The sequence below is a fragment of the Stegodyphus dumicola genome, chromosome 7, assembly GCF_044657685.1.
Source record: "Stegodyphus dumicola isolate Sdum_Otavi_A_Nest chromosome 7, ASM4465768v1".
Lineage (NCBI taxonomy): Eukaryota > Metazoa > Arthropoda > Arachnida > Araneae > Eresidae > Stegodyphus > Stegodyphus dumicola.
In genome coordinates, this window is record NC_140774.1 from 39,954,760 (window position 1) to 39,969,097 (window position 14,338).

Here is a 14,338-nt window from a genome sequence, read left to right on the forward strand (position 1 = left end):
TCTCGGAAAAGACATAGATATTTGTAAGTATATCGTGCCCGTACACTGTGAGCCGAAAAACCTCCCGAAAGCTAGGTAGTAGAAGGAGAGGTGTAGAAAACCTTCTGACCGTCTCGAATGTTTTCTGTAAAAATGGCGGGAAGAAAGTTTAACAGTTAGCTAGATTCAGCAATACCTCAGTCACTTGTGGTAATAGAGAGATGTTGGCCTAGCTACTACTTGTAAAAGTGATGCTAAGTTCTGTGAATCTGAAAGTACATACCATGGAAATAGATTTATAATTTGAAAGCAAACTCTGATTAACAAAAGAGACAAGAACATGCACAAATTCGCACAATCGCGGAAAGAATAAATCGTAACAACATGGCACGATAACTGCATAATTGCAGCTTCTCAAGTTAGTGTATATGCTTATGTAAGAAGACTTGATAATCAAAATTTGTGAACAACTCATAAACAAATAAGAACAAGGGGAAATATACATAACAACAGCATTATGATGATAATATTTAATAACATACCAGAAACAGAAGGCATAGGAGGACAAAAAAGTGGATATAGAAATGTGTATAAGGGCTACAAAAGAAATAAAAACATACATAGTTTATCAGTAAAAGCAACGAATATAGGTAGAAGAATATTATGCTGCTTTTCACCTGCGACTGTAGTAAACTTATGTTATGAATGCCTTTGAAGAAGGCTCTATGCGGCTCGACATAGCTGAAGGACAGCTTAAGTAGGCAAGAGGACAGCATGACAGGAATCAGCCAATCTTATTATGTGCAATTCTGAATCTACGTTGACCAGTTTGTGGAAACTGGGTTATGAGGTAGTATTTTGACGTTTGTGGCCAGTCAGATACGGAGTGTGGCTATTCCTTCCTTACAGCATACACGAAGATCAATGACGCTTCGCAGGAAGTAGTGAAAGTATGCATGGAAGAACCGAGTACAGAGAAGAGCTGATTTATTGAAGAGTGACTGCTTCGTAGCTCTGCCACTTTTGGAAAGAAATAGTTAAGTTCTGGGACTCGTGGTAGCTGTGAGCCTTTTCTCCTGACATATTTTGAGCATACACTCCTGAAAGGTCCTCTTAAGTTGTGATACCGAAAAAAAAAGGATGAGATCTATCCTTATTTGCTGCCTGTTTCGCCAACCCGTCAGCCATTTCTACTTATTTCCTTGTGGGTAGCATTGAAAACGATATTAGGAGAAGGAGTTCCGAACATTTAGAGTATGTTAGCATCTAAAAACGGATTTCTGCATACACTAGATGCCACATCACTACAAATTGTGGCATTCAGACATGCATGAGTGTGTAGCAGACTGCACTACGCAGAGCTTAATTCCGTTTGGGAAATGGAATTACTCAATATATACTGCTAACACTCTTTGAATTATATCGCGCTGTAATCACGCTACCAGCTTGCACCTTACATCATCTTCATGAGTTGTTCCGCTATGTATATACCAAAATTTGCATATTTATACGGCTGAATTTTATGGCACTGCGTTTTCTATGTCTAGCAGTGTATGTACATATATATATAAGCTTAAAGCAACTAAATTTTAAATTGGAATCAAACCAAGGCAATTCTTCAACAATATTAATAATTGCAACCGTGTAGAAGAGGCTTAACACAATATCTAAACATATCAAAATTAAAATAATAATTCATTTAAAGAAGAAACTCGGAAAATAAAAATGCGAAAAGGAAAAATATGTGAAATTATAAAAATATAAAAATCAATCTCCTTTTCATAACTCATCAGAGGAAGATAAAGTTTCATAAAAGTCAATTAATATGTTTCAAAAACATATTTCCTTCTCTTGGTTCCTTTGAGATCAAAACCCGAAAAAAGATTCAATTAAAATTTCATTTAAGGCATTAAAATTCATATAAAGTCGAAAAATCAAATCTCAAATGTATCCAGAATTTTCCATACACGCTTTTGAAACATTTGGACAAAAAAATAAAACATTACATTCTTGCAAATTGGCTACTTAAAAAAAAAAAAAAAAAAAAAAAAAAAAAAAACCCATAAAACTTTACATTATGCAAATTGACCATTAAAAAAACTTGGCATATAAACATTATATGTAAATTCGATATTCAAAGGTAATTACAAATAAAAAGCAAAACAAATATACTAAAATTAAATTGCCATTTAAACAACACTCAAAAATTGGGTAGTCTCCGATTATGCTAACCTAAACTTTTAATACCAAGAAAACGAAAATCATTTCATAGAGATTTGTATAAATAATAAAATCTAATCTGACCCTTAAACAGCTGAAAACTTAAAACCAACTTCAAACAAACGTTAAAATTTTTTTTAAAGGCGCAAACTTACTGAATTCTTATCACGACCATCTTAAAGTAAACTTACTGAATTCTTAAGACGACCAAACTGTGTTCCTTTCAACAGAAAGTTGAATTCAAGGCTATTCTGGAGAAGTAAGTATTTTGTAGTTCTTGGAAAAAGTATGGGATAAGGTTCAAAGTGTCCAGTAGCAGAATTTACTATTTTAACGTGTGTTTAAAATGTCTTATCCAATTGAACTAGTGTGGGAGGGGGGGTCTCAAACGTTGGGTGCGGTCTGTAAAAATTATTACAGACGAGGAAGGTGATCATCAACTCCAAAACGGTGGCGTGAGAAACTTCTAAAAGATCTGTAAAAACTTAAAATGCGAAAAAAGAACTTGTTGTTCAAAGTTGAGGAAAAGGAAAAAGATAGGTTATAAAAGATAAATGTCTTTCCGTAATCGAAGTACAATACGTCTTTGAAATTAGAAGCTCCATTCTTTTAGTGAAAGCAAGATTTGCCAGCTATAAATTTACAAAACAGTATAAAGATAGTATAAATAATAATTAAAAGGGAAAGAAATAAGACTTTATCAATATTTACGTTAAATTTCCTATCGTAGTCATCCAACTATTACGTCCGATTAAGGTTTAAGTAATAATTACCATTTCACTTTAGATGAGAAATTTAAAAAAAAAAAGAATTTAATACCAGCTTTCTCTAAACATACAGAAATTTTGAACAGAGGTATTTTATTCTCTAAGAGAAATTTGACCAAGTTAGTGATTTCTTCTTGTAAGTATTCAACATAGTCGCAAATATTTTTGGAGATACTGGAGTGCTAATGGATAAGTTTTATAATAGGGAAATCAAGATCTCTCATTTTGTCGTAAATTTTAATATCTTTAAAACTGATAATTTGCAAATCAAGGTAATTAATATCTCCTTATTGAAAGTTAGTTTTATTGAGTTTTAAACACGAAGGATAAATGTGATCGTATTCTACTTTATCGAAGTTGTTGATTGCAATATATCGTCCATGTCTCTGTAAATGTTACAGTAATATGAACCTTGTATTTTAGATAACTGCTGTTGGAAATGAAATTAATTGATGAAAAGATGCAAATTACAATTCGCAGAACGTCTTCTAGTTCCCATCGGTATGATTTGTTTAAAAACACATTTTTAAATGAAATTTAGTTATTAAAAAGAATATTTTTTAAATATAGCTACCATTCTTCTTTGGAAATAACAGTAATAATTTGTGGAAATAAATCTGGCAGAGTTAGAAGACTGTCAGAGACTTCTTATAAAGGAAGAGCTGTGTTTAATTCTCAAAGCCGTATTCAATTCGTATATATATGTATACGCATAAATAAAAGTAATTAAATTTTAAGGTCAAAATTTAGGAAAACTAAATCAAATTGTTTAAAATGGTAATTTACCTAAATAAAGCAAAAAGGATGCTTTAAGATAATTTTTAGTTAAATAAAATGTTTCCAAACTGAAGAAATAGAGAGAAAAACTATATATGGCAGTAAGCCAAAATTTATGTAATAAATCGAAAGAAAATCAGCCCAAAAATTTGAGAAAAGAATTAATAAATAATAAATTTAATGGAATAGGAAAAAATGAAAAACCTGTCTGAAAATCTTTTCCTAAAATCCTTACAACAGTTTCCGCAAGAAGGGCAAGGCAAGATGTGATTGTATGAAACGAGACGTGATGATTTGGAAAGTAGTTGAGTTGTAGAATTATAGTTAGATAAAGTAGAAAATAAAAGTTCCAGAACTGAGCTGAGTTGTATAAATGTACCGTGCAAAACAGAAACAGGGGGCGTTTGTAATCGCAGTGATTAAATTATTACATTTAGATAAAGAAATCAAACTGTTTATTTACGAACAATTAAAGGAATTAAAATAAAAATTAAATTAAATTATGTCTAATTAAATTATTACTTGGAAGTTAAGCAACAAGAAATTATTATCTGTTAGATAAATTTATTGTGGGGATAAGAAAAACAAAATTGAATTTTTAATGAGGGAAGATTTGAATTAAAAAACAGAGTTTAATTTTTAATTTCAATAATTAAAATAAAAACTAATTTGTATTTAATTAGGAGTGTGAAGTAATGATCATAAAAAAGATATATTTCAGAGGAAATATTATTTTTAAGCCTTAAATTAGCAAAATTTCTTACAGTTGATGTAAATGTGTGAACTAGTAGTAAAAGTGAATTAATCTTCTTAAGAACGCTTATTATTTACTTGTCTTTTGAACTCACAAATAATGTAATTACCTACAGAGTATAAAAATAATTTTGTAGCCTAATAAGCCAAAAAAAAAAACTTCTTTATGTACACATCAAAATATCTCTATTTAGTTTCGGTAACATAGCATATTATGATAAGCCATTTTATGTATTTTTAAACCTGTTTAAATAATTCGGTTTTAGATTTTAAAATAGCAACAAACTCATGCACTCAACAATTCTGCGATTTACTGAGACTGAGCAGTCTAAGAACCTTCGCTATCATGTATAGAAACAATTTTATATGTAAGATGAATTGTCATACATTAGGTAATAAGGCTAAAATTACGTATTTTTCCATACTTTCAATTTTAAAATGATGATCTTTGTGAGGCACCTTTGTTTTCAGCAAATATAGTAATGTTCCTGTGATATCATTTAAATAAAGAATATTTAAAAATCCCACTATTGTCTAAAACATTTTAAATTACATATTTTTAGGTTTGAAATAACGTTTCATATTAATGCTTTAAAATTACATTATCTTTTTTTAAATAAGTGGAAATGGGTATTTTCCATTCGTAACTTTAAATTTTTAAGTGTTTTCATAATAGGGTTCAAAAACATTTTGCCTTCGATTTTAACATTATTTGGCAATAAATTCGTTTAGCATTAATGCTTATATGTAGAGACATCTTTAGATGAGTAATTTGAAAGTTTTTAGTTTAAAGGTTTAGTTCTATTATGATATTTAAAAGACGCCTTTTGAAAAGACGCCTTCTCCGAAACATTTAAAACTGAATATCGTAGAAGCATTAAATTTGGCTAAAGGAAGTTTAAATTCCAATAAAGTAACATTCAGATGTATTGCAGATGTGAACATAAGATGTGGGATTTCCTCTTTTTCACTGTGATAAAAGTAGTGTTAAAACAAAAGAATGAGTAAAACAATTTTGAGCAGAGGGAGAACCCATTGAAACTGATCAGCGTCAAGATTGGCCACTAGAGGCACTGACATCAGAACACATTGCTCTTGTCAGAGAAGAAGCGTTGAATAAAGGCGGTAAATGTCGAAGAGATATCAAAACAAAATATAAACCTCTTTAAAGAAATATTCTGCTCTTTGTACATCAGAATCTTGAAATGATATAAGGTCTCTGCAATATGGATGCACGGAATGGTTCAAGAACAGTAACAAGACGATTGCATGAAATTGCAGTTTTAAAGAATAAACCAGAGAACTTTTTACAAGAAATCGTGACAAGGGAAATTCATGCTTCTGTATTATGGTCATTTATCCATAAAAACTACTTGATGGGATGCGAAGAATGTGATACTTAATAAATAACATTCATAAAAGACAAAAAAATTCAGGCATCTTTATAAGAAAGCTTAATATTGATATAGTGAAGTGAAAAAAGAATGAACAAAATATAAAAATATATATGCCAACAGTTAAAAGTGCATCCCAAATTGTAAACAAATGCTTCTATGCAGCTTTTATTTTTTTCATATAATAAAGTTAAAAAAAGAAACTCGTTTAAGAAGAGTGAGTACAAGAGCAGAAAGATAGACTGCGAGCTTAGCGAGAGGGTGAAAAATCTTAACAAACTCTTTTGGGAGACCGTTAAAATCTGAAACATTTAAATTAAGAATTTTTTCTTCTTATTAAAGTTTGATCTTTTATTATTTATTATATTAAACATTACTTTCTTTGTAATTCCGCTATATAAAATTCAACAGCAAAATCACTAAATGTTTAAAAACAACTTATCTTTAAAATTCTTGATATAATCTTAGGTATTGCCATATATTTTTATATTATCAGGGTCAATGTTCCTTCTTACCTTCTTCAGGAACATACAAGGACCTGACTCGGAACAGAGAGCTTACTAAAGCTATGCTCACTAATTGTGGTAAGTAGACAGGATACAGACGAAGGGTATACAAAACCCTTTATTTTTCTCTATATACAATAACTTCCGTACTTCGGAATACACTGACCCGCTACTTGGGGTCTAACGTAAAAGTATAAAAATAAAACTAAACTCTAATTTAACTTTAGAATAATAAACGCGGAAGATTGGCCTTATATTAACAGGAAGGCGTATGTAGTACAGATAACTGAGAACACTACAATACGTTTAAAAGTTATCAAGAGGATTAAAACCTCTGGCCTGGAAGGCAACAAGCAACTGCGTAACTTCTAAGGTAAGCGGCCTGCTTCGAACTCACTGCTTCCTCTCTCTCGCTTGGCAAAACGGCCACAACTTAAATACTTGGCGTTCGCCAGACAACTTTGCATAAAAACCTTAACGCTTATAATTCTGGCCGGAAGTAGAAAATAAGAAGTGATAGTAAAGATTCAAAATAAAAATAAACGTTAGTAAAACTTAAGATCCTTACAATATTAGCTATATTATTTCATTACATGGCGATAACATATGGCATATATGGAGGTAACATATAGTGGCAACATTTTTATTTGTGTTGCCATATTTTTTATAATTGGCTATATTTTATCTCTAAAGATAATGCATAGGGATAATATTTCTTTGCAATATCCTTTTATTTGGAAAGTGATGTGGATACAAATGTAATACAAACAAAATGTGAAGTGTTCGAAACTAAACGCACCTATAATAGAGGGAAAAAATTGCTTAATATGGCTACAAAATATCAGCTTTCTTAAACCAAATGCGTGCTTAGAAACTGACACTTGATGGGTTTTCTCCTAATTGAAAAAACTTCTAACGTCGGTGTAAGTTCGGTTCTAACATTTGTGTAAATTTGCAGTAAATTTCTGTAAAGTCCGTAAAGTCGTCATTCTAAAGTGTATTTGTAATATGTAATATCGTAAGTGTATGTTCTGCTGCAAAGTAATTTGAGTATTTGAAATAATGTGCACATTACATAAATCACGTAATTGTGCCCTGAGCCACAACGACTACAACATCTTACAATGTGTATTTTATGTATCTCTTAATGCTGAATAATGCGGGGACGGGAGAAAATACCACCTAACCTCTCTACAGAATGATGGTGTCTTCGTCTACCTTAGCTGTCATCTATATCTATTTGGATAGATTCTGCTGCATTTCCTTTCATTATATGCACAATGATTAACAGTCTGGGACATGGTTTCAGACTACCTTTCCTGCAGCTGAGGAATATTTGTTTACTTTGTTAATTATGAGTCATTCCCGTGTAATTAGGAAATCGTTCGTTGCATAATTTTCCGCATTGTCATTTTACTAATTCGAGATTAAAATCGCTTATTATCAGCTTGTCCTTTATCAGAATTACATCATTTAACAACTAATGGTTTAATTCGCTCGAGACAGTTTTCCTAACGATTGGATTTCGCTCCAGACATTATCATTAACGTTCACGTTCTTTTATTGCTTCATCGAAGTGTTGGGAATAGAACGCTTATCTAAAAGGTACGCATAAGAACACAGTTTAAAAGCTAAAATTTTGATAAAACTTTATTTCAGCTATCTCGTTTAGTATGCATTTGCTAACGGATCATGTTAATGGACGATGCTGATAATGGTAAATTTAAAAGAAAGGAAAACTCATTTATAAAACGTCCTTTGAGGATTGGAATTGTTATCGGCTGACATTGATTGATATGAGAAATGTTCTGCGACAAGAAGCTAGTGAATATAGGCATACACATTGAGGAATAATTTTAAAATGTAAGGAACGAAGAAAATATTTTGCTTGCAGAAAACGATTAATTTTAACAGCTTTGCTAATTTAAATACTCTTGCTATTTGCTTACATACGTGTGCATACTTTGTATGTATGTACTTTTAACGATTATTTTGTATACGTTTTGTTTATTTTTATCTTACTTTATTATAAATTTGCGTATAATTCTTTTGTATGGAGGCTAATTGCACATTTTAGAATGATTACAATAAAAAAAAGCTTAAAAATGCAAATGTTTCGGAATAAAAAATTTTAGCAATAGCTAACTCTTTGAAATGAGAAACTCGTCTGCAATGCTGCACGTAAACAAGTTGTGGATAGAAGGATATGTTTCTGGGCTTTCTGAAGAGTAAAATTACTATTCCATATCTCCAAAAGCTTTGTGAAATTTATGGTATTAATATTTGTAAGCGCAAAATATGCAGTATTATTAATCGGAAACGAAAAAACCTTTAATCATTACTTCTACACAAAAACTAAAATCTTACTTCTACACAAAAACTAAAAAAGAATGCTATAAGTAAATCCTCGGGAAAAAAAAAAAAAAAAAAAAAAAAAGAAGCGTATTGTTTCTAATGTTTCTAAAATTAAATCGCTGATAACAAGAAGAAATCCGCTGATACAGAAATCGGTTGTAAAGGCTTTAAACACATCTGCAGCAATAATAAATAAAATAACAAACGAAAATTAAATTATATGTTTTTAGCTTAAGAAAGCTAAAAACTTATAATATCCACCAGATTTTGCTGACGCATGTGTCTCAACGGGAAACAGTTTGTAGGGTACTACATGAAAATTATTTAGCAAGAGAGAAATGGAAATACATAGTCATCCTAGATGAAGCATAGGTCTACCTAAATGACTGTAATAAAAAGAACTGTATTTATTATCCAAAACATACAGGGAAAAGTGCACGAATCTGGTTTCATTAATGCAAGGAAAGTTTCAATAAGGTGTTTATGTTTGCCGTAGGACTATATTACAATGAGAAATTAAAAATAAGAATAGTGAAAAGAAATGTTAAAATCATGTCAACGTTACTTCGTTTCTTTATCCCAGTAACTTTCAATCTAGGGCACTTGAACTTCATTAAGACAGAGCAACGAAATATATTCCGAAAAGTAGCACCACATTCCGTGAAAAAACGAAGACTAATATAGGTATTTCATATATACCTTTTCAACGTATTTCTACGAAGGCTTTCAACGCCGGCTGAATTTTCATGTATGGACTATTGTGGTTCTGGTCTTTTGAAAAGATCACTTTCTAAGCGCAAGCCCACTACGGCTCATTGACTCTGAGAAGTAGTGGAAGAGGAGGGAAAATCAATACCCATTGAAATTTTACAAAAGGGATCTTCTATTATAGAAATAACGATGAAAATTTACAGTCCAGAAAAAAGGCTATCAGATTGAACATTTAAAAAATTAGACTTTTCATTTTAAACATCCAATAAACGCCCCTAAAATAACCCTAAAATATGTAGAATGCATTCTTCCATAAGTAAAGTGCATGACATATCCTGTTAAAATCCATGTTATACAGGAAATGTCGTCCAGTTCGGCAAGTTTTACTGCAATTTATATTGTACAATAACAGGATTTAGTTCGGAGGCTAAGGAATGTTCTAATGAAATTCACCAGAAATTTCAGTAATCTTATAAATCTTACAAAAGGATGTGAGATTTGCCGATTTCGGTGGCTATTCACAATTTCTGGCCCCAAGAAATTATATCAAAGTATTCCAGTATCGAGAAAAAAAACATAAGGCAAGAAATAAAGTTCATGATTTTTTAATCTTAAAAGACATGGCCATTATGACCAAAAAAATGAGGGGAAGAAACAACGGCCAAAAGAAGTCACGAAGGTTTTTTTTTTTTTACTTTTGTCTTTGTGACACGACTTTTATCTATTTCAGAAACCATTTTTGGCAGAGCTGGTTGCTTCAAAAACCAACTCTGCCGAAAATGAAGTTATTGTGATTCTTGCTGAATCGTAGGTTAACATAATATGATATAATTCAGTTTAGCTAGCTGTGCAAAAAAAAAAAAAAAAAAAAAAAAAAAAAAAACATTTGATGATAATTCTGAATAATGTTTTAATAAAAAAAATCCTTTGCCGATATTTTTTTTATAATGCCTTCTCTAACTGGGAATTTGCTTCTGCATATTATATGGCTAGGTTTAAAGTAGGATTACTGGCTTCCTGCCTTTGAGTCCGCTGCTACGGATTTAGTTTGTTAGAAGTTACTATTAGGTAATTTTGTTCTTATTTCTTCCGGTTGCTCCATATTTCTCCTGTTGTCCTCCGGTTTCCACATAGCGAGCTCTTTAAAGTCCTGTTAAACTGATGGTAAGAGAAATAACAGGAAATGTTCTGTCAAACTGTTTAGAATGCGAAGTAGAAGATTAAACTCCAATGCGCGTCATTTTGTAACAAGACCTAAAAAAATTAATTTTTATGGGTAACTTTTCCAATTGGAAGCAATGTACGGAATGAGAGGAATCCTCATCCGCTAATAGGAACGATAAATTATTTCTTCGTGCCTTAATCGAGGTACTATTTGGAAGCGATTATCTAGCTAGTCAGCAAATTTTTAGAAATGTCCCTTCAAGTAAGTGCTGCAGAAAATTTTTATCTAGTTTGATTGCAGCTTTATTTGTCAGAGCTTTATGTATACTATTATGTTCAGAAACACACTATTTTCATAAAAAAGATTAGCATATTTTATAGGCTAGAAAAGCAGTGATTTCTATGTGATATTCGCAGTAGTAGTTAATAATAAACACACGCGTACTCTTGTCAGTTCGCTTCAATTCAAAGGGAGTTTTGCAGTAACTTAGTATGTTTTGAACCCAAGTTCCTTGAGAAAAAGTTCTGTCAGGTTTCTTGGAATTCAAATAAGTTGACTCTGAATTCGATACATTTGTTTTAGTTTTGAGATAATACTTACAGTACTATTAGAGCTATTGAAATTAAATCATCTTAATTACTTTAAGCTTTTTATTTATAACAAACGTCAGATTTCCCCTTTTATCTTATTTACTTATTCAGGTACGAATACGAATACGAATCGGCAACTTACAACTACGTTCATCAGCCTTACAGAGTATCACTGTAGCTACAACCAATTAACTAAATCAACTAAGTAAACAAACGGATTTAATGCAAACACCTTAAATTTGTTACTTCAGTTTGGGCTTAGAAATTTAAAACATAATAAGCAAATTTACTACAGTTCGCACACTACTAGCAAATTAGACAGGTTTCATCACCTATTTACAATAATACGCAAAATATGACCGAGAAGGAAAGACCTAACAGGTTTTCATGTTATTTAGAGTTTAATGGTATTCAAATTGCATGTTTTCACATTTTGTTACAAAAAGTTTGGATAAGCTTTACGTAGATTTATAAAACTGTAACGATTTCCATTTGCTCCCAAAAGGGACTTTGCATACCTTGTTTCCAAGATCGAAGAATCCAGTAACTAAAGTACTCGCCTACGATCTCAGAACTTCAGTGTTCAACGAAAAATCGCCATGCTTCCAATTATGTTCATAAGATATTGCCACCAATAATATCTATTATGTAAATATAGCAGACAGAGGCACCACGAATTATTTAAAAGTATTTAAAATAATAATAAATTCCGTCCGATTCGTCGGCTATCCCCAGGACTGGGGTTTGGAAGGCAGCAGTTACTCTCTACTGGGATGAAAATAAATTTTGTTTGGCTTACCACCAAGTTTAGAAACTATCTTGACGGTATGCAGGGTGCACAGGAGAAAGTACAACTATAAGTACAGCTATAAATGAGTTATTCGCATCATGTCCAGATTACCATAATATTGTTGAGTCACCATTATAAATCTAATTGCGCATTAAGAGTAATTTAATGAGTCTTCGTAAGAAGTTGGATAATTACATTTACCCAGTTTAAAAAAATAAAGATTTACCTGCAGTTAATGCAAAGTAAGAGCTATCTTCAGAGAAATGAGTTTTAGTGAACATCTGATTTCAGACAAGTGTCTGGTAGGAAGAATGAATAATATGATACCATGAATTATACCATAAATATTTGCGAGGGCACATTTATAGTAATAATAGTTTTTATTGTGAACATTCACTTAACATTTTTTATAAACTTTAGTTACTTAAAAATTTCGATATATGATCATAATTGCAGCAAATGGAGAATATCTAAAATATTGAAGAAATATCCATATTTTTCCATTGGCTTCAGATACTTTAATTATGTTCAGAGTGGTCACAATTAGCACTAATTAATCTATAGAGACATTAGTTATTTTTGGAAGTAGGCAAGATGAAAAATTCTGCTTTCGCCGGGAATCGAACCGTGGACCTCTGGAATACGCATCCAGCGTGCAGACCACGACACCTTATAAATGAATTAGTTCGCCCTGGTGGATTCATTATAATATTCCATTGCACAGAACGTTTTTTTGTTCACTTTATTTTCAAAATATAATATGTTTTTTAATTTAAGTCCTTTGGAAATTTGAACAATATTATCGCTGTCAAACAGATAGAAATCATCAAGTAATGAGTAAGGAAAAAATCATTAGATTCGCAAATAAAAAGTATTCTCTGCTCAAAATAATAGTGCGAATATTTGAATTTTTTATGATCAATATATTATTGAAGAAAACGTATAGTTTGTTATAGACACAGTATTTTTATACTGGTTTTCTAAACAATCTGGATATCATTTGTAGAGACATTAGGTTATTTTAAAACAGAAGACATGAAAACTGACCAAGATTTCTCCGGGAGTCGGACCTGGACCTCTCAAATACGCGCCGAGTGTGCAAACTGTTACACCACAAAAGCATGCAGAAAGAAGAGAGGAAATATCTTATACATTAATTGCTTTTTCGAATTAAAAAGTTTGACAAATGCTGTCTGCGAAAGTAATGATACCTAAAATCCCCTGGTCTACGAAAAACCGAGCTGTAAAATCGCTGAACATTAGCATATGGTCTAGGTACGAGCCAGTTTATCTTAGTAAGTCTTTCGCCAAAGAATTCTTTTTTTAAGATAAATAGCTCTAGCGTGCTTCGACAAAATTAGAACAAAAACCAAATCAGACCTAAATTCATCTTCAAATAAATTCAGTTCCTGTGCGACTACATCAAGCGTCTACATAAATTCTCGCAGTTTATTATTAATATCAGAATGTTCAACGCAAAACTCACGTGAATCTATCAATCATACTGTTATCCAGTGGCGCAACTACAGTTGTTCCGCTCGGGACAGTCCCAGAGTTTGCCGTCAGAGGCGGTCCCTGAATATGTCGTCCCTCTTGCTATACAAACAAATAACTAAAATAAATTCAGAATGACATATAGAGAAATAAATTAAAATTCTATGCTTATTTTTTGAAGAAAAGCTTTAATTCCAACATTTTAAAATATTATTATTATTTTTTTTGTTTGTTCTCAAAGCTATCAGTAAAATTTTTGAGGCCTACTTGAATACTCCAGTTGCTGTTACGTAGGCTCTAGTAGGCTCTATAAAAAGACTTCCTAAATGCAAAATAAATATTTTTTGGTGTACACTTCTTAAGTGACTTTTATTTAGAAAACTCTTCTTAGAACTAGAAACACTTACTGCTACAAACACTAGCAACAATTGCACTGGGAAAGTTCGTGTAGGTATTAAAATACCTGGGACATTATTCTGGAGATTATATTTTAGAATAAACTATGAAAATTCAAAGGACATGTTTCCCTTCCATTTTCCCTTCCATTCCTTCTGTTTCCTTTTCTCCAGTGATAACAGAAATAGAACACTGAGCTATATATCTCTCAAATAGGAGTTTTTCTATATTAATGTCAACGTAACCATAATTTAGCTCATATCCGTAATTTGCACTCAAAACTTTCAACGTAATTTAAAAAAAAAGGTATAATAAGAATATGTAGCTAATGAAATCTTGTGGTGATTTCTTTGAATTCTTTATCTAAAGTGAAAAGTATTTTTGTTCCCAATTTAATTTTGTATGGCAAGTCAGAGCCTCCTGTTCTTCAACTGCTCAACA

At 31.5% G+C, this 14,338-nt stretch overlaps 2 protein-coding genes and 1 long non-coding RNA gene across 4 annotated transcripts in view; 2 read left to right on the forward strand and 1 right to left on the reverse strand.

The window, feature by feature from the left end:
- The window catches only part of LOC118181699 (neprilysin-1-like), a 482,702-nt gene that overhangs the window by 412,098 nt on the left and 56,266 nt on the right, over positions 1-14,338 (reverse strand). The gene's annotated exons all lie outside the window — the stretch shown is intronic.
- The window catches only part of LOC146996158 (uncharacterized), a 118,804-nt gene continuing 107,860 nt past the window's right edge, over positions 3,395-14,338 (forward strand). Inside the window, exon 1 of the long non-coding RNA XR_015041975.1 lies at positions 3,395-3,467. This is a non-coding gene — a long non-coding RNA (uncharacterized LOC146996158). The remainder of the gene's footprint in view (positions 3,468-14,338) is intronic.
- LOC146996159 (transmembrane channel-like protein 7) overlaps positions 8,089-14,338 on the forward strand; it is a 34,538-nt gene continuing 28,288 nt past the window's right edge. Inside the window, exon 1 of the mRNA XM_085821330.1 lies at positions 8,089-8,113. Within this exon, the coding sequence (XP_085677456.1) occupies positions 8,089-8,113 (25 nt within the window). The remainder of the gene's footprint in view (positions 8,114-14,338) is intronic.